Below are 19,028 nucleotides of genomic sequence, written 5' to 3'. Positions count from 1 at the left end.
CTGGCGGCTGCTTTCCTCCTCCCCTAGCCCAGGGTTATTGTGATCAATTGTGGTTCCCCCAATGAGATTATCTAACCGAATAGGATCTAAACTTGGGATATTCTGGTTTGTTTGACTTAGTTTGTTAAACCCTGTGGTGCATTTTCCAGTAAGAAATGAAAAATCACTTTCATTAATAACCATTATAATATTTCTTACAAGTTGGTAAGTTAAGCCAATATGGGACAATGTGATCGCATCTCCTCTATTAAAATTCTCTTTATATAAAATGTAGCTAAGCGGTTCTAAGAAGTCCAATAATCACCACATCCTGCCAATTTCAAAATAGCTTTCAGTTTCAGCAGTGTCAGTAAACAACCAGTTTTCGATCAGCTGCCCATTTTGCAGCTCATGTGATGGCCGACCTAATATCTGTTTTCTGCCCCAGCTGATGTTTAAAATGACCCCCAGTGTCCTTCCAGGGTAATTATTTCCTAGTCCATCCAACAGATATAACCAATGCCGTCCAATTGGCCTTTGATGATTGTTCATGAAAGTAGCTCAAGAGAAACACTGCATGGAGGCCAGCAGTCCTCATGTATCTTATTTATATGTCCATGCCTCGTGAAAGCCTAGCCAACTAGTGTGGGCAGGTTATATGTGTGTGGATGTCATCACTGTTCATTCTATCTCACCCAATGCCTACAAACATAATCTTTCTAGCAGGTCACTGAACAATGGATATTAATTGTAGCCTTTTCTCCGACTTCATATGGGAATTGGCAATCAACTAACTAGGCAGAGATCAGAGATTGAAACTGGAACTTTTCCATGGTAGTATTTGAAGAGGAACCAGGGTTTAAACAGCTATACATTCCTCCCTCAACTAATTCAATCAAAAAACAAATTAACTTGCCATTCATCCCTTTTTATTTGTAGGTAAATGAATGCCTTGTTGGCCAATACAACATTAACTACACTGTGTAATTCATTATATGTAAAGTCCTTCAGGATGCTTCTGACAGATTTGATAAGGTGCTTTACAATTGCAAATATTTTCTTCTCTAATGTAGTTAGACTATTAGTTTAATTGTAACCTATTTACCCTGCATGTCTATTGAATGCGGATGTCAGCATGCACACTAACCTTCCTTATCTACTTTCATTAATGAGTCAGTACCTTTCTCTATTTTTCAAATTCTTCCCCACCATTTAATATCTAATCATTTTCCTTCAGCATTTTTTAAAAGGGTCCTGAGATTAAATTGTGTAATACTACTGTTTAAATATCTCACATATTTATCTAAAATTCTTCCCAAGCGGGATGAACTTCAGAAAATCTCTAAGTATTTCTATGGGAGAATGTCAGAATAATTGTAGGGACATAATTCAACAATGATTTGTGAGACTTTTGTGTGTGCACTTCTGGAAGATGGTGTACGCACAAGGATTCATTTGTATTGGGGGATTTAAATTAGTGTGAAGAATAGAGAATGGTTTTGGCTCTATTATTTCTGTTGATTTATATTTCTTGTTCTCTCTTTCCCCCAACTCCTGTACAGCACCTTCAGATTTCCTCCACCTTTGTTCCTGTGCTACATTCTCAAGCCCACCCCACTAACCCCACCTCCTCACTTTCTGACTATCTGCCTGCCTTAGAGCTCCTCCTTCCTTGCTCCCATGCAACTGCTTCCAATCCTTTACCTGTGTCTGCTTTGGATTTCCTCCTCCTATTTTATCGGTCACAGTTTCCCTCCTGAACAAGTCGGAATATCCTCCCTTCTCCCTTGCTTCCTGATTTTCTTCTCTTTATGTCTTGGAGTTGTCTTCTCTTCCGTATTTATGCTTACTAACCTAGTACATTCTTTTATAATGCCCTGGGCTAGAACATCAGATGGTTAGTGCAAGTTACATTGCTTTATTGCAATCGGTATTAGGAATTGCTTGATAAAAGAGATGCTGAAGAAGCAAGTAGTGTAAGTAGATATTGTTAGAATTCTGAATCAAGATCTGGTAAGGAGACAATAAAAATCCAGCGCTATCTTATGTATATATTTGCATCTGATATTTTGAGGCTGGCATAACATTCCATGCTGTTTTCTTTGTTTTTTGTTGTATTACTGGGTGTGTTTCAGAGGGCAATAGTCCTTTGTGGATGTCATCAGGAACAGTCGGAAAGTTGTGCAGTGCTGATTTTCTTCTGCTGCTGTGCTCAGAAGAACTTTGATAACTGAGAAATAAATTATGGAGTCTTGTTAGGTGCACGCTTTAATTACTAATAAGACTTTAATTACTAATGGGGCGGCACAGTGGTTAGCACTGCTGCCTCACAGTGCCAGGGGCCTGGGTTCGATTCCCGGCTTGGGTCACTGTCTGTGTGGAGTTTGCACATTCTCCCTGTGTCTGCATGGTTTTCCTCCGGGTGCTCTGGTTTCCTCCCACAGTCCAAAGATGTGCAGATTCGGTGCATTGGTCATGCTAATTTTCTCCCTCAGTGTACCCGAACAGGCGCAGGAGTGTGGCGACTAGGGGATTTTCACAGTAACTTCATTGTAATGTTACAATGCAAAGTAAGCCTACTTGTGACTAATAAATAAACTTCACTTTTTTAGCATTTTATTCTTGAAATATTAATAATCATGAAACTAGTGAAATGTTGTGTTACAATTATGAGGTTTATAAGGGTGTGGGCATCGCAGGCCAGGCAGAACTTATTGCCTGTGCGTTATTTCCTTTGAATAGGTAGTGGTGAGCTGCTGCCTTGAACTGCTGCAGTCCATGCGGTGTAGGTACACCTACAGTGTTGTTAGGAAGGAACTTTCAGGATTTTGACCCAGTGACAGTGAAGGAATGGTGCTATGGTTTCAATACCACTCCATCTGACGAAGGAGCAGCGCTTCGAAAGCTTATGGTATTTGCTACCAAATAAACCTGCTGGACTTTAACCTGGTGTTGTGAGACTTCTTACTATGGTTTCAAGTCAGGATAATGTGTGACTTGCAGACAGTGGTCTTCTCCATGTATCTGCAGCCTTTGTGCTAGGTGGTTGTAGTCAGATTTGGAAGGTGTTGTTGAAGGAGCCTGGGTGAGTTGCTGCGTGTGAACATATGAATTAGGAGCAGGAGTAGGCCACTTGGCTGTTTGAGCCTGCTTCACCATTCAATATGATCATGGCTGATCTGATTGTAACCTCAACCCCACATTCCTCCCGACCCCTGTTAACCTTGTTGATCAAGAATCTATCTAGCTCTGTCTCAATATTATATGATGTGGAGATGCCGCCGTTGGACTGGGGTAGTCACATTAAGAAGTCTCACAACACCAGGTTAAAGTCCAACAGGTTTGTTTGGCAGCACTAGCTTTCAGAGTCTCGGGCTCCTTCATCAGGTGAGTGAAGAGCTGTGTTCACAAACAGGGCATATACAGACACAAACTCAATTTACAAGATAATGGTTGGAATGCGATTAACAGTGAAGAGAAGAGATTTGCATTCCAACCATTATCTTGTAAATTGAGTTCGTGTCTGTATATGCTCTGTTTGCGAACACAGCTCTTCACTCACCTGATGAAGGAGCCTGAGACTCCGAAAGCTAGTGCTGCCAAATAAACCTGTTGGACTTTAACCTGGTGTTGTGAGACTTCTTACTGTCAACATTATATGAACGTACAAATTAGGAGTAAACGGAGTGGCTTATTCGGCCATTTCAGAAGGCACATAAGAGTCAACCACATTGCTGTGAGTCTGGAGTCACATCTAGGCCAGACCAGGGAAGGACAGAAGATTTCCTGCCATAAAGGGCATTAGTCAATCAGATGTGGGTTTTTTTTAATGAAAATTGACAATGGTTGCATAGTCATTATTAGACATTTAATTCCAGATTTATTATTGAATTCAAATACCACCATCTTCCATGGTGAGATTTGAATCTGAGTCCCCGCAGCATTACCCTGGGTATCTGGATTACTAATCCAGTGACAGTACCACTATGTCACTGCCATCAATGTGGTGCATCTTGCAGATGGTAACACTACTGCTAATGTTGATCTAGAGTGGAGGTAGTGATTGTTTAAGGTGGGGTGCCAATCAAGCAGGCTGATTTGCCCTGGATGATGCCAAGCTTCTTGAGTGTTGTTGGAGCTGCACTCATCCAGACAAATGGAAAGTATTCCATTGCAATCTGATTTAAGCCTTGAAGATGGTGGATAGGATTTGGGGAGCTCGGAGATGAGTTTCTCTCTACAGAATTGCCAGCCTCTGACTTACTTTTGTAGTCACAGCATTTATATGACTTGTCAATGGTAACCCCCGGATGTTGATGGGGGTTAGTGTACAAATAAATTCCTTCTAACCTCACTCTTCTTCCCCAAATGTATGACATTCTACTAGCATTACAATTTAATTTTACTCTGTTCTCTTTTGTCGATTAAAATAATTGAACTGAGGAAAAGGTGGTTCAGAGTTGGCAATCACACACTCTGACCAAAAGAGTCTGAATAAAGCCCAAACTAAAGTGAAACTCTGTTTGTTGGCTATGAAGGACTGGTGGGAAGTAAGTATGCAGTTTGACCTAGTTTCTAACGAGTATGAATTCATAGCACGTCGTTGAAAATCTCACCCAAAGACAGCATAACAGTGGCTGGTGTGGGAAACAGAAAACATTACACTGGCAGACGATGGGGTTATGGGCTTGACACTTTGTTGGAACAGTGTAAGAAGAGCTTTATCCTGCATTTTGCTTGTACAGTTCTGGACCTAACCAGCATGATTCTGGCCCTTGTTTAGAAAAAAGATGGAAATCTCTTCTCTTCATTGTTAATATATCTCATTCTCGTCCGCTTGCAGAAATATTTATTCTCTGTTGCTGCAAGCCATGATTTTTTTTCTTATCCTTTAACTGTGTTTTATAATATTCATGAGAACTTTATCTGCCTTTAATATTAGGTGAAAGAACAGGTGGTATCCTTGTTCTGAGGGGCCATTTTGAGAAATCAAAATATGCACTTGAGAAAATTGTAGCTTTTATCAACAACAAAGTTGATCAGCACATAAGTTGGTTGTACTTCACAAAAAACTAACTCCTTGGATGGCATGTGGGATTGATTTATTGTGCTTCCAAAGTTTTTTGTATTCAGCCCAATCTGTCAGTCTGCAAGTTGGGAAAAACCTATTCCCCATTGGGTCACAAAAGCAACTGCAGCATTTCTTTTCTCGCATTGGTAGTAATTTTGTGGAATTGTGAAAGTATTTTCTAAACTGATATTGTGCTGACTGTCTAATTATTTAAACATGTTTTTCACACAAAATCCAGCTTGCTTGTTCTGTATCTCTTCACCTTCTGCTTGTTCTGCACAATTTGTTGGTGAGCTGCTGTCAGGTGTTCTTCTGTGTGCTCACTGGCTCAAAGTACACAAGTAACCTGCACATTGCTGTATCTTGCCTTTAATTTTTTTTCCTCCTTGTGGGAATGTATTTGACATGTCTTGTAGGAAATATTTGCCAAATATTAACGATAGAGGGTTGGCAGCAGGAGAAATACTTAATACAATTAATGTTACCAGAGAGGCAGTGCTGGGTAGACTAATGGGACTGAAGGTGGACAAGTCCCCGGGTTCAGATGGAATGCATCCCAGGGTATTGAAAGAAATGTCAGAGGTAATAGTGGATGCGTCAGTGATTATTTATCAAAACTCGTTGCATTCTGGGGTAGTGCCGGTTGATTGGAAAACGGCTAATGTTACGCCGCTGTTTAAAAAAGGAAGGAGACAAAAGGCGGGTAACTATAGGCCGGTCAGCTTAACGTCTGTAGTAGGGAAAATGCTGGAATCCATTATTAAAGAGGAGATAGCAGGGCATCTGGATAGAAATGGTTCGATCAATCAGACGCAGCATGGATTCATGAGGGGAAAGTTGTGCTTGACGAACATGTTGGATTTTTATGAAGATGTGACTAGGGCGGTTGATGGAGGAGAACCGGTGGATGCGGTGTTTTTGGATTTCCAAAAGGCGTTTGATAAGGTGCCCCATAAAAGGCTGCTGAAGAAGATTAGGGCACACGGAGTTGGGGGTAGTGTGTTAAAGTGGATTGGGGACTGGCTATCCGACAGGAAGCAAAGAGTCGGAATAAATGGGTGTTTTTCCGGTTGGAGGAAGGTAACTAGTGGCGTGCCGCAGGGATCGGTACTCGGGCCGCAACTATTTACCATTTATATAGATGATCTGGAGGAGGGGACGGAGTGTAGGGTAACGAAGTTTGCAGACGACACAAAGATAAGTGGAAAAGTGAATCGTGTGGAGGACGGAGAAGATCTGCAGAGAGATTTGGACAGGCTGAGTGAGTGGGCGAGGATATGGCAAATGGAGTATAACGTTGATAAATGCGAGGTTATACACTTTGGAGGAAATAATAACAAATGGGATTACTATCTCAATGGAAACAAATTAAAACATGCTACCGTGCAAAGGGACCTGGGGGTCCTTGTGCATGAGACGCAAAAGCCCAGTCTGCAGGTACAACAGGTGATCAAGAAGGCAAATGGGACGTTGGCCTATATCGCGAGGGGGATAGAATATAAAAGCAGGGATGTCTTGATGCACCTGTACAGGGCATTGGTGAGGCCGCAGCTGGAATACTGTGTGCAGTATTGGTCCCCTTATATGAGGAAGGATATATTGGCATTGGAGGGAGTGCAGAGAAGGTTCACCAGGTTGATACCGGAGATGAGGGGTTTGGATTATGAGGAGAGGCTGAGGAGATTGGGTTTGTACTCGTTGGAGTTTAGAAGGATGAGGGGGGATCTAATGGAGACTTATAAGATAATGCGGGGGCTGGATAGGGTGGAGGCGGAGAGATTCTTTCCACTTAGTAAGGAAGTTAAAACTAGAGGACACAGCCTCAAAATAAAGGGGGGTCGGTTTAAGACAGAGTTGAGGAGGAACTTCTTCTCCCAGAGGGTGGTGAATCTCTGGAATTCTCTGCCCACTGAGGTGGTGGAGGCTACCTCGCTGAATATGTTTAAAGCGCGGATGGATGGATTCCTGATCGGTAAGGGAATTAAGGGTTATGGGGATCAGGCGGGTAAGTGGTACTGATCCACGTCAGATCAGCCATGATCTTATTGAATGGCGGGGCAGGCTCGAGGGGCTAGATGGCCTACTCCTGCTCCTATTTCTTATGTTCTTATGTTCTAGGAAGTACAGCCAAGATACCAGCAGGGTGGTGATGTGGATTTGCGGTGTGTTATGGGGTGCTCCAACACGCTGAACCACTGTCGAAACCATTTCTTTTGAAATATGGTGGAATGCGCCTTCATCAAATATTTCGTATTTTAGTCTATTGTAAAAGGTTGTACTATTTTCCATGTTTAGTTGAAAAGCAATGATTACATTTCCAAAATGGCAAACAAACCACAGGAGAGGGGAAGATTTCTGGGCTTTAACTGTAGTAAAAATTGGAGCTAGGTTTATAAAGCACAGTAGGCAAATTAAATCTACTTGCTTTTATTAAGTTGGAGCAAAGAACAAAGAACAATATAGCACAGAAACAGGTCCTTCGGCCCTCCAAGCCTGCACCGATCATGTGTTCCTAACGAGACCATCTGTTTGTATCCCTCTATTCCCAGTCTGTTCATGTGGCTATCTAGATAAGTCTTAAATGATCCTAGCGTGTCTGCCTCAGCCACCTTGCTTGGTAGTGCATTCCAGGCCCCCACCACCCTCTGTATAAAATATGTCCCCCGCATATCTGTATTGAACCTTGCCCCCCTTACCTTGAACATGTGACCCCTTGTGTTTGTCATTTCTGACCTGGGAAAAAGCTTCCAACTGTTCACCCTATCTATGCCCTTCATAATTTTATAAACTTCTATTAGGTCACCCCTCAACCTCCGTCTTTCCAGGGAGAACAACCCTAGTTTACTCAATCTCTCCTCATAGCTAATACCCTCCATACCAGGCAACATCCTGGTAAACCTTTTCTGCACTCTCTCCAAAGCCTCCACGTCCTTCTGGTAGTGTGGCGACCAGAACTGGACGCAGTATTCCAAATGTGGCCTAACCATCGTTCTATATAACTGCAACATCATATGCCAACTTTTATACTTTATGCCCCGTCCAATAAAGGCAAGCATGCCACATGCCTTCTTCACCACCTTTTCCACCTGTGCTGCCACCTTTAAGGATCTGTGTACTTGCACCCCCAGATCCCTCTGTGTGTGTCTATACTCCTGATGGTTCTGCCATTTATTGTATAACTCCCCCCTGCATTAGATCTACCAAAATGCATCACTTCGCATTTATCTGGATTAATTCCATCTGCCATTTCTCTGCCCAATTCTCCAGCCTATCTATATCCCGCTGTATTCTCTGTCAATGTTCATCACTATCCGCAACTCCAGGAATCTTTGTGTCGTGCGCAAACTTACCGATCAGACCAGCTACATCTTCTTCCAAATCATTTATATATATCACAAACAGCAGAGGTCCCAGTACAGAGCCCTGCGGAACACCACTAGTCACAGACCTCCAATCAGAAAAAGACCCCTCCACTGCTACCCTCTGTCTTCTATGGCCAAGCCGGTTCTGTACCCATCTAGCTAGTTCACCTTTGATCCCGTGAGATTTTGCACCAGCCTGCCATGAGGGACCTTGTCAAATGCTTTACTAAAATCCATGTGGACGACATCCACGGCCCTTCCCTCGTCAATCATTTCTGGCACAGGCAATTGATATCACAGCTAAATTTTAAGCTGTGCTTTTTATTTCTTTGTTTGATACCGAAAATTCACAGGGCTGATATTTCATTGTATATGGTGTCAAGGAAAAACCACCTCACTTCATATTGTGCAACTATCTCGGGTGACTGGCGGACTGGAAAGGTTGGTAATTCTGCCATAAATTTCCTGCTTTGGGGGCATAGTGCTGCTACCAGCATCTCCCACCACCACCACCAACAGAACATCCTGGAAGGGTGCATGGAAAGAATATTTCCTTTGGTGGTGGACGTTAGTTTCAAGTTTAAGAACAAGTTATGAATCCCTTACTTTTCCAGCTTTGCAATGGTTGGTAGGCATCCTTTCACTTGGTACTGCTGCTGTTAGACCAGGAAACTCTATACCTGAGTGTTTGATTCCCTGGCCCATGTTTTGCTTCATGGAAGTGAGCTTACTTGAGGGGAAGAGATTCTATCTTATGCAAGGCTTATAGAAACTGGGGAGGAAGGCTAGGACCCAAATAATGAGCCTTCCATTGACTTTCGTGAGAGTGCTTTGAACAGTGCTTTTAGCATCTGCCTGTCTTTTGATCTTCTCAAATCCATAAAGGTACATGGGGGAAAAAAAGAAAAGAATGGCACCAGTTAATCAATGCGAGCTTAAAAGAATATGTCAGGTGAAAGAACATGGTTGTATTAGCCAGAGAACAAGATAGTGGACAGTATTTTCCCCAAGAGCTTCAGGACCCCAGTGTCAGGCTGAAATGAGGGTCAGAAGCCTGCACTGTGTGGCGAACAATAACATAGAAGGAAGCCATTTGGCCCATTGTGTCTGTGCCAGCTCTGCATGATGTGGAGATGCCGGCGTTGGACTGGGGTAAACACAGTAAGAAGTTTAACAACACCAGGTTAAAGTCCAACAGGTTTATTTGGTAGCAAAAGCCACACTAGCTTTCGGAGCTGCAAGCCCCTACTTCAGGTGAGTGGGAATTCTGTTCACAAACAGAGCATATAAAGACACAAACTCAATTTACATGAATAATGGTTGGAATGCGAATACTTACAACTAATCAAGTCTTTAAGAAACAAAACAATGTGAGTGGAGAGAGCATCAAGACAGGCTAAAAAGATGTGTATTGTCTCCAGACAAGACAGCCAGTGAAACTCTGTGGGGGTTACAAATAGTGTGCCATGAACCCAATATCCCGGTTGAGGCCGTCCTCGTGTGTGCGGAACTTGGGTATCAGTTTCTGCTCAGCGACTCTGCGCCGTCGTGTGTCGCGAAGGCCGCCTTGGAGAACGCTTACCCGAATATCAGAGGCCGAATGCCCGTGACCACTGAAGTGCTCCCCAACAGGAAGAGAACAGTCTTGCCTGGTGATTGTCGAGCGGTGTTCATTCATCCGTTGTCGCAGCGTCTGCATAGTTTCCCCAATGTACCATGCCTCGGAACATCCTTTCTTGCAGCGTATCAGGTAGACAACGTTGGCCGAGTTGCAAGAGTATGTACCGTGTACCTGGTGGATGGTGTTCTCACGTGAGATGATGGCATCTGTGTCGATGATCCGGCACGTCTTGCAGAGGTTGCTGTGGCAGGGTTGTGTGGTGTCATGGTCACTGTTCTCCTGAAGGCTGGGTAGTTTGCTGTGGACAATGGTCTGTTTGAGGTTGTGCGGTTGTTTGAAGGCAAGAAGTGGGGGTGTGGGGATGGCCTTGGCGAGATATTCGTCTTCATCAATGACATGTTGAAGGCTCCGGAGGAGATGCCGTAGCTTCTCCGCTCCGGGGAAGTACTGGACAACGAAGGGTACTCTGTCCACTGTGTCCCGTGTTTATCTTCTGAGGAGGTCAGAATTCGCGACACTCGACGGCGCAGAGTCGCTGAGCAGAAACTGATAGCCAAGTTCCACACACACGAGGACGGCCTCAACCGGGATATTGGGTTCATGGCACACTATTTGTAACCCCCACAGAGTTTCACTGGCTGTCTTGTCTGGAGACAATACACATCTTTTTAGCCTGTCTTGATGCTCTCTCCACTCACATTGTTTTGTTTCTTAAAGACTTGATTAGTTGTAAGTATTCGCATTCCAACCATTATTCATGTAAATTGAGTTTGTGTCTTTATATGCTCTGTTTGTGAACAGAATTCCCACTCACCTGAAGAAGGGGCTTGCAGCTCCGAAAGCTAGTGTGGCTTTTGCTACCAAATAAACCTGTTGGACTTTAACCAGCTCTGCATAACAGTAGCTTACCTAGTGCCATTCCCTGCCCTCTCCCCATAGTCCTGCACATCTCTCTTTTCAGATAACAATCTCTTCTGAATGCCTTGATTGAACCTGCCTCTCTGACAATTTCAGGCACTAAATTCTTGGCCCTAATCACTTGCTGTGTGAAAAAGGTTTTCCTCATGTTTTCACTGCATCTTCTGTTGATTATTTTAAATCTGCCCTCAGGTTCTTAATCATTCCACCAATGGGAGCATTTACTTTCCTTTCCACTCTGTCCAGACCTCTCATGATTTTGAATGCCTCTATCAAATCTCTTCTCCAAGGAGAATAACCCCTGTTTCTATCTATATAAAAGAAGATCCTCATCCCTGGGTGAATCTGCTCTGCACTTCCTCTAGTATCTTCATATCTTTTCCAAAAGTGCTACATCCAAAAATGGGTGCGATATTCCAGTTGAGGCCTAACCAATGTTCTATACAAGCTTAATGTAACTTCCCTGCTTCCTTGCTTTTATCCTCAGTGCACCTATTAATAAGGCATATGTTGCTTTATTAGCCCCTCTTTCAAACCATCCTGCCACATTCAATGACTTGTCTGCCCATACAGCCAGGTCCCTTTGCTCTGCATCTGCTTTAGAATTGTAGCCTTTATGTTATACTGGTCCGACTTCTCAGGCCTCGCCTGCCCTGCTGCCACTGCCAGCGAGAACAGAGAATTGGGTGCTCCGTCCATAGCAGCAGGACTGGAAAATCCCAGTTGCGGGTGAGGTCAGAGAATGTCCCTCTGCATTCTTCCTACCAAAATGAATCACTTTAATCTTCTCTACATTAAGTATCATCTGCCACACAAATGCCAGGCAAAGACCATCACCAATAAGAGACGCTCTAACGACCTCCCCTTGACATTGAATGGTGTTTACTTCACTGAATCGCCCACTGTCCTTGGGTCCACTGTCCTTCTGGTCCATTGACCAGAAACTCAACTGGACTCACCACATAAACACAGTGGCTACAAGAGCAGGTCAGAGGCTGGGAATACTGCGGCGAGTAACTCATCTCCTGACTCCCCAAAGCCTATCCACCATTTACAAGACACAAGTCAAGAGTGTGATGGAATACTCCCCACTTGCATGGATGAGTGCAGCTCCAACAACACTCAAGAAGCTTGACACCATCCAGGACAAAGCAGCCCACTTGATTGACGTCACATTTACAAACATCCACTCCCTCCACCCCCGTGCTCAGTAGCAGCAGTGTATACTATCTACAAGATGCACTGCAGCAATTCACCAAAGATCTTTAGTCAGCACCTTCCAAACCCATGACCACTTCCATTTAGAAGGACAAGGGCAGCAGACACATGGGAACACCACCACCTGCAAGTTCCCCTCCAAGCCACTCACCAATCTGACTTGGAAATATATCGCCATCCCTTCGCAGTTGCTCGATCAAAATCCTGGAATTCCCTCCCTATGGCATTATGGGTCGACCCACAGAACATGGACTGCAGCGATTCAAAAAGACAGCTCACCAGCACCTTCTCAAGGGCAACTAGGGATGGGCAATAAATACTGGCCAGCCAGTGACAGCTATGGCTTACAAATGAATAATAAAAAAAAACTGTTCACCATTCCACCAAACTATGTTCTTTTGAAGTTCTACACTAGCCTCATCACAGTTCACGATTCTTCCCCTTTTCCAGTCATCTGAAAATTTTGAAATTGCACCCTGTAACCCAAGGTTTGGTTCATTAATATGAATCAGGAAGGGCAAGGGTTCCAAAACTGACCCCTGGGGAACTCCACCACAAACCTTCCTTCAGTCTGAAAAATGTCCATCAACCCACTATTCTCTGTTTCCTGTCACTTCGCCAATTTTTGCAGCCATGTTGCTGCTGTCCCTTTTATTCCATGAACAATAACTTTTTCCACAAGTCTGTTGTGCAGCACTTTGTCAAATGCCTTTTGGAAGTCCATGTACCCAACATCATCAACCTTCTCTTCCCTCATTCCTAGAAGCTTCCCCACCACTGAGGTGGGGAATCAGTCAAACTGATTGACTGAGTTCTCCTATGATTGATGAAAGTCACTGTTACTTGTTAACTTCATATTTCTATGCAGTGTATTTTTCATGTTTGTAGGTTGAAAATGTCCGTTTGTTGGATCGAATCTCCTCGAAGAAGGCATCGGTTGGTTCACTGTATCTGACGGCAACACACTTGATTTTTGTGGAACATTTGTCTGAATCTCGGAAAGAAACATGGGTAGGTTACATTTAGCTTTCACAGAATTGAATGGCAGTTTCAAGGTTTTCTTTGTTGCCTAGAAAAATACAAGTACTTTAGTCACAATTTTCCACCGCCTTCTCGATTCAAGAATAGTACCTTTTTGAATTGGCAAATTGTAAATGCATTCCGTTATTTAAGAAGGGAGGTTGGGAGAAACTAGGTAACTGCAGACCTGTCAATTTAGCATCAGTTGTCGGAAAATTACTGTATATATCTTAAGTGACAGAGCACTTTTAAGTTTAAGTTTATTTATTAGTGTCACAAGTAGGCTTGCATTAACACTGCAAAGAAGTTGCTGTGAAAATCCTCTAGTCGCTACTTGGACATGTAACCGCTGATCTAAGAGATTTAAGAGAATTTGTAAATGGTTGGTTATGTTTGACTATTCAAGTTCACTTTTTTGAGGAGGTCATTAGCATGGTGAATGGGGGAGAATCTATAGATTTGTCTATGTGGCATTCATTAAGGTTGCTAGCAAAAACAAAGGAATTGGAGGTAACCTTGTGAAATGGGTTGATAATTTGTTAGGTGGCAGGTGAAAGAATATATGAGTGCAGGGTTCATTCTCTGGTGGAATATGTCAAGTGGTTTTGCTAGGTATCTGTACCGGGGTCTCAGCTTTTCATCATATACAGGATATTTGTAAGGTCCTCGTGCAACATTAAACTTGAGTAACTTAATAAAAGCAAATTATAAAAGGCATATGAAAGCAGAATTCAAAGTTTTTCTGTTAAAGTTAATTAGTCACAAGTAAGGCTTACATTAACACTGCAATGAAGTTACTGTGAAATTCCCCGAATTGCCACACTCTGGCGCCTGTTCGGGTCAATGCACCTAACCAGCACGTCTTTCAGACTGTGGGAGGAAACCAGAGCGCCCGGAGAAAACCCACGCAGATACTAGGAGAACGTGCAAACTCCACACAAGCTGGGAATTGAACCCGGGTCCCTGGTGCTGTGAAGCAGCAGTGCTAACCACTGTGCCACCGTGTCGCCTGTTAATGTTGTTTCAATGCTTTCCTGATTGACAATGTCGATTGTAGTAGAAAAGATTAATTGTGTGTTATGATTAGCAGAATTGAAATCCATTGCAGTTACAAGAAAATTCACTGCCCATTACAGGAAAATGCTCCAGATAAGAACTCAATTAACTATTGGATGAAAAGATTTCTATCATGTATACATCCAAAGTTATTAAAGTCTAAAGCTGCACAAGGCCTTTATACACTCTTTGTATGTTGACGACTTGGTTGAAGGAAGCAAAAATTGAATATTCAGGTTTTTCAATTAAACTAAATTCAGAGGCACAGTTGTTGAGGGGAAAACACAAACTAAAGAAATGAACCGGGCCAAGTGTTAGATTTGGTTGTGGGAGAGCACTTTGGAGATAGTGAACACAATTCGGTGTCTTTTGTTATTGCAATAGAGAGGGATAGGGCTGTACGGCAGGGCAAGGTTTATAATTGGGGGAGAGGTAATTACGATGCGATTAGGCAAGAATTAGGGGGCATAAGATGGGAACAGAAACTGTCAGGGAAAGGCACTAATGAAAAGTGGAACTTTTTCAAGGAACAAATACTGGGTGTCCTTGATAGGTATGTCCCTGTCAGGCAGGGAGGAAATGGCCGAGTGAGGGAACCATGGTTCACAAAAGAGATGGAATGTCTTGTAAAAAAGAAGAGGGAAGCTTCTGTAGGGATGAGGAAACAAGGTTCAGATGGCTCGATTGAGGGTTACAAGTTAGCAAGGAATGAGCTGAAAAAGGGGCTTAGGAGAGCGAGGAGGGGGCATGAGAAGTCCTTGGCGGGTCGGATCAAGGAAAACCCAAGGGCTTTTTACTCTTATGTGAGGAATAAAAGAATGACCAGCGTGAGGTTAGGGCCGGTCAAGGACAGCAGTGGGACCTTGTGTATAGAGTCAGTAGAGATAGGAGAGGTGATGAATGAATACTTTTCTTCAGTGTTCACAAAGGAGAGGGGTCATGTTTTTGAGGAAGAGAAGGTGTTACAGGCTAATAGGCTGGAGGAAGTAGATGTTCGGAGGGAGGATGTCCTGGCAGTTTTGAATAAACTGAAGGTCGATAAGTCCCCTGGGCCTGATGAAATATATCCTAGGATTCTTTGGGAGGTAAGGGATGAGATTGCAGAGCCTTTGGCTTTGATCTTTGGGTCCTCACTGTCCACGGGGATGGTGCCAGTGGACTGGAGAGTGGCAAATGTTGTTCCTCTGTTTAAGTAAGCCGGTTAGGCTTACTTCGGTGGTTGGTAAGTTGATGGAAAAGGTCCTTAGGGATGAGATTTACGACTATTTAGAAAGATGCGGATTAATCTGGGATAGTCAGCACGGATTCGTGAAGGGCAAGTCGTGCCTCACAAATTTGATAGAATTTTTTGAGGAGGTAACTAAGTGTGTTGATGAAGGCAGGGCAGTTGATGTCATATACATGGATTTTTGTAAGGCGTTTGATAAGGTCCCCCATGGTCGGCTTATGATGAAAGTAAGGAGGTGTGGGATAGAGGGAAAGTTGGCCGATTGGATAGGTAACTGGCTATATGATCGAAGACAGAGGGTGGTGGTGGATGGAAAATTTTCGGACTGGAGGCAGGTTGCTAGCGGAGTGCCACAGGGATCAGTGCTTGGTCCTCTGCTATTTGTGATTTTTATTAATGACTTAGAGGAGGGGGCTGAAGGGTGGATCAGTAAATTTGCTGATGACACCAAGATTGGTGGAGTAGTGGATGAGGTGGAGGGCTGTTGTAGACTGCAAAGAGACATAGATAGGATGCAAAGCTGGGCTGCAAAATGGCAGATGGAGTTTAACCCTGATAAATGTGAGGTGATTCATTTTGGTAGGACGAATTTAAATGTGGATTACTGGGTCAAAGGTAGGGTTCTGAAGACTGCGGAGGAACAGAGAGATTTTGGGGTCCATATCCACAGATCTCTGAAGCTTGCCACTCAAGTGGATAGAGCTGTGAAGAAGGCCTATGGTGTGTTAGCTTTTATTGATGTGGAGATGCCGGCGTTGGACTGGGGTAAACACAGTAAGAAGTTTAACAACACCAGGTTAAAGTCCAACAGGTTTATTTGGTAGCAAAAGCCACACAAGCTTTCGAGGCTCTGAGCCCCTTCTTCAGGTGAGTGGGAATTCTGTTCACAAACAGAACTTATAAGACACAGACTCAATTTACATGAATAATGGTTGGAATGCGAATACTTACAACTAATCCAGTCTTTAAGAAACAAAACAATGGGAGTGGAGAGAGCATCAAGACAGGCTAAAAAGATGTGTATTGTCTCCAGACAAGACAGCCAGTGAAACTCTGCAGGTCCACGCAACTGTGGGAGTTACAAATAGTGTGACATAAATTCTGATTCTAGGATCGCATGATAAAGACTCAGGAGGAAAAAAGCAGAAATATTTATGTGAAATAGTGTGACATAAACCCAATATCCCGGTTGAGGCCGTCCTTGTGTGTGCGGAACCTGGCGCAGAGTCGCGGAGCAGAAACTGATAGCCAGGTTCCGCACACACAAGGACGGCCTCAACCGGGATATTGGGTTTATGTCACACTATTTCACATAAATATTTCTGCTTTTTTCCTCCTGAGTCTTTATCATGCGATCCTAGAATCAGAATTTATGTCACACTATTTGTAACTCCCACAGTTGCGTGGACCTGCAGAGTTTCACTGGCTGTCTTGTCTGGAGACAATACACATCTTTTTAGCCTGTCTTGATGCTCTCTCCACTCCCATTGTTTTGTTTCTTAAAGACTGGATTAGTTGTAAGTATTCGCATTCCAACCATTATTCATGTAAATTGAGTCTGTGTCTTATAAGTTCTGTTTGTGAACAGAATTCCCACTCACCTGAAGAAGGGGCTCAGAGCCTCGAAAGCTTGTGTGGCTTTTGCTACCAAATAAACCTGTTGGACTTTAACCTGGTGTTGTTAAACTTCTTACTTAGCTTTTATTAACAGGGGGTTGGAGTTTAAGAGCCGTGGGGTTATGCTGCAACTGTACAGGACCTTGGTGAGACCACATTTGGAATATTGTGTGCAGTTCTGGTCACCTCACTATAAGAAGGATGTGGAAGCGCTGGAAAGAGTGCAGAGGAGATTTACCAGGATGCTGCCTGGTTTGGAGGGTAGGTCTTATGAGGAAAGGTTGAGGGAGCTAGGGCTGTTCTCTCTGGAGCGGAGGAGGTTGAGGGGAGACTTAATAGAAGTTTATAAAATGATGAAGGGGATAGATAGAGTGAACGTTCAAAGACTATTTCCTTGGGTGGATGGAGCTATTACAAGGAAGCATAACTATAGGGTTCATGGTAGGAGATATAGGAAGGATGTCCGAGGTAGGTTCTTTACTCAGAGAGTGGTTGGGGTGTGGAGTGGACTGCCTGCAGTGATAGTGGAGTCAGACACTTTAGGAACATTTAAGCGGTTATTGGATAGGCACATGGAGCACACCAGAATGATGGGGAGTGGGATAGCTTGATCTTGGTTTCAGATAAAGCTCGGCACAACATTGTGGGCCGAAGGGCCTGTTCTGTACTGTTCTATGTTCTAAAGAGCTACTTTTTTGTTGGTTAGTTTCTGAGACAGAATATACATATCTACTCAAATGTTTCTTTAAAAATAGGCAACAAATGTTTTATAGATATGTAAGGCTTATTTACTTTTTCCCCTAGATACTTCATAGTCAGATCTGTGGTGTGGAAAAGCAAGCAACAACTGCAACAGGCTGTCCCCTGCTTATTCGCTGTAAGAACTTCCAGGTCATCCAGTTTATCATTTCACAAGAAAGAGACTGCCATGATATTTACATTTCGTTAATTCGTTTATCTCGCCCAGGTATGTTTTTCTAGTTGATCAACATGGTTTGAGTAGAAACTGTGATACTGAACATAAAACCTTCTTGGATTTGATCAAGATCTGAATTAAGATTTATATAATCTCCTTCTAGCCGACTTAGTGTTAGAAAATCACTTGAGAAGAAAAAGGTAAATAAAATAAATACTTTGACCTGGAATTTTCTCGTACTTGTATTCAGTATAAACAAGCTCAAAACCAAATACGCAGGCAAAAAGATTACAGAATTATGCTTGCAAGTAAGTTACTCCTTGATCTTTGCAATCATTTTCTGATCCTACTGCCCAGATGCATTTCAACCTATAAAATTGGTCCCATCTCTAAGTTATTGAGCCTCATATTTGAGTTTCCTGCAATTGTTCTTTCTCCAAATCTTGTTTCAAATTATGAACATTTTAGGCGCAACACGAAAGCCATTTTTCTAACCATTTATCTCAGTGCTTGAGTGTTTTCAAAAATACATCCTCGCTGGGACCTGCATTTTTAAAATGTCTTTGAATGCATTTTATGGCAATATTATGAGTCACATTGAAAATTCAAGAGCTTCTCCAGTTGTAGATTTGTATATATGCTGATGGATGTGTATGAACAATGTTTAAATGAGTTGAAATTTAAATTTTCAGACTTAATGGTGGAATATACAGTGTGAATTTTCACTTTCTGTGTGCCCTGATTCATTATGTCAATTTCCGTTCTTTTTACATTTGCCTTTCAGATGAACTATAATTTGGATCCTTGTGTAGTATTGAAAAATAGTTTGTGTAAAATAAAAGATAAAAATTAGCTTGATATTTTTAGGCAAAATAAAATCTAACTTGTTCAGCATATAATGCCTCGAAGGAATATTGTTTTAATGATCCCATAACACTATTGTGGCTCACCACCTTCTCGAGTGAAATTGGGGATGCACAATAAACGCAGGCCTTACCAATGACGCTCATATTCCATAAATA

At 42.8% G+C, this 19,028-nt stretch overlaps 1 protein-coding gene across 1 annotated transcript in view; it reads left to right on the top strand.

The window, feature by feature from the left end:
• The window catches only part of LOC144496957 (phosphatidylinositol-3-phosphate phosphatase MTMR7-like), an 89,280-nt gene that overhangs the window by 11,869 nt on the left and 58,383 nt on the right, over positions 1-19,028 (top strand). Inside the window, exons 2-3 of the mRNA XM_078217600.1 lie at positions 13,058-13,180; positions 17,895-18,057. Coding sequence (XP_078073726.1) covers positions 13,058-13,180; positions 17,895-18,057 — 286 coding nt within the window. The remainder of the gene's footprint in view (positions 1-13,057; positions 13,181-17,894; positions 18,058-19,028) is intronic.

This window comes from Mustelus asterias, chromosome 1 (assembly GCF_964213995.1).
Source record: "Mustelus asterias chromosome 1, sMusAst1.hap1.1, whole genome shotgun sequence".
In the NCBI taxonomy this organism is placed as follows: domain Eukaryota; kingdom Metazoa; phylum Chordata; class Chondrichthyes; order Carcharhiniformes; family Triakidae; genus Mustelus; species Mustelus asterias.
This window is presented reverse-complemented; position numbering and strand designations above follow the sequence as displayed.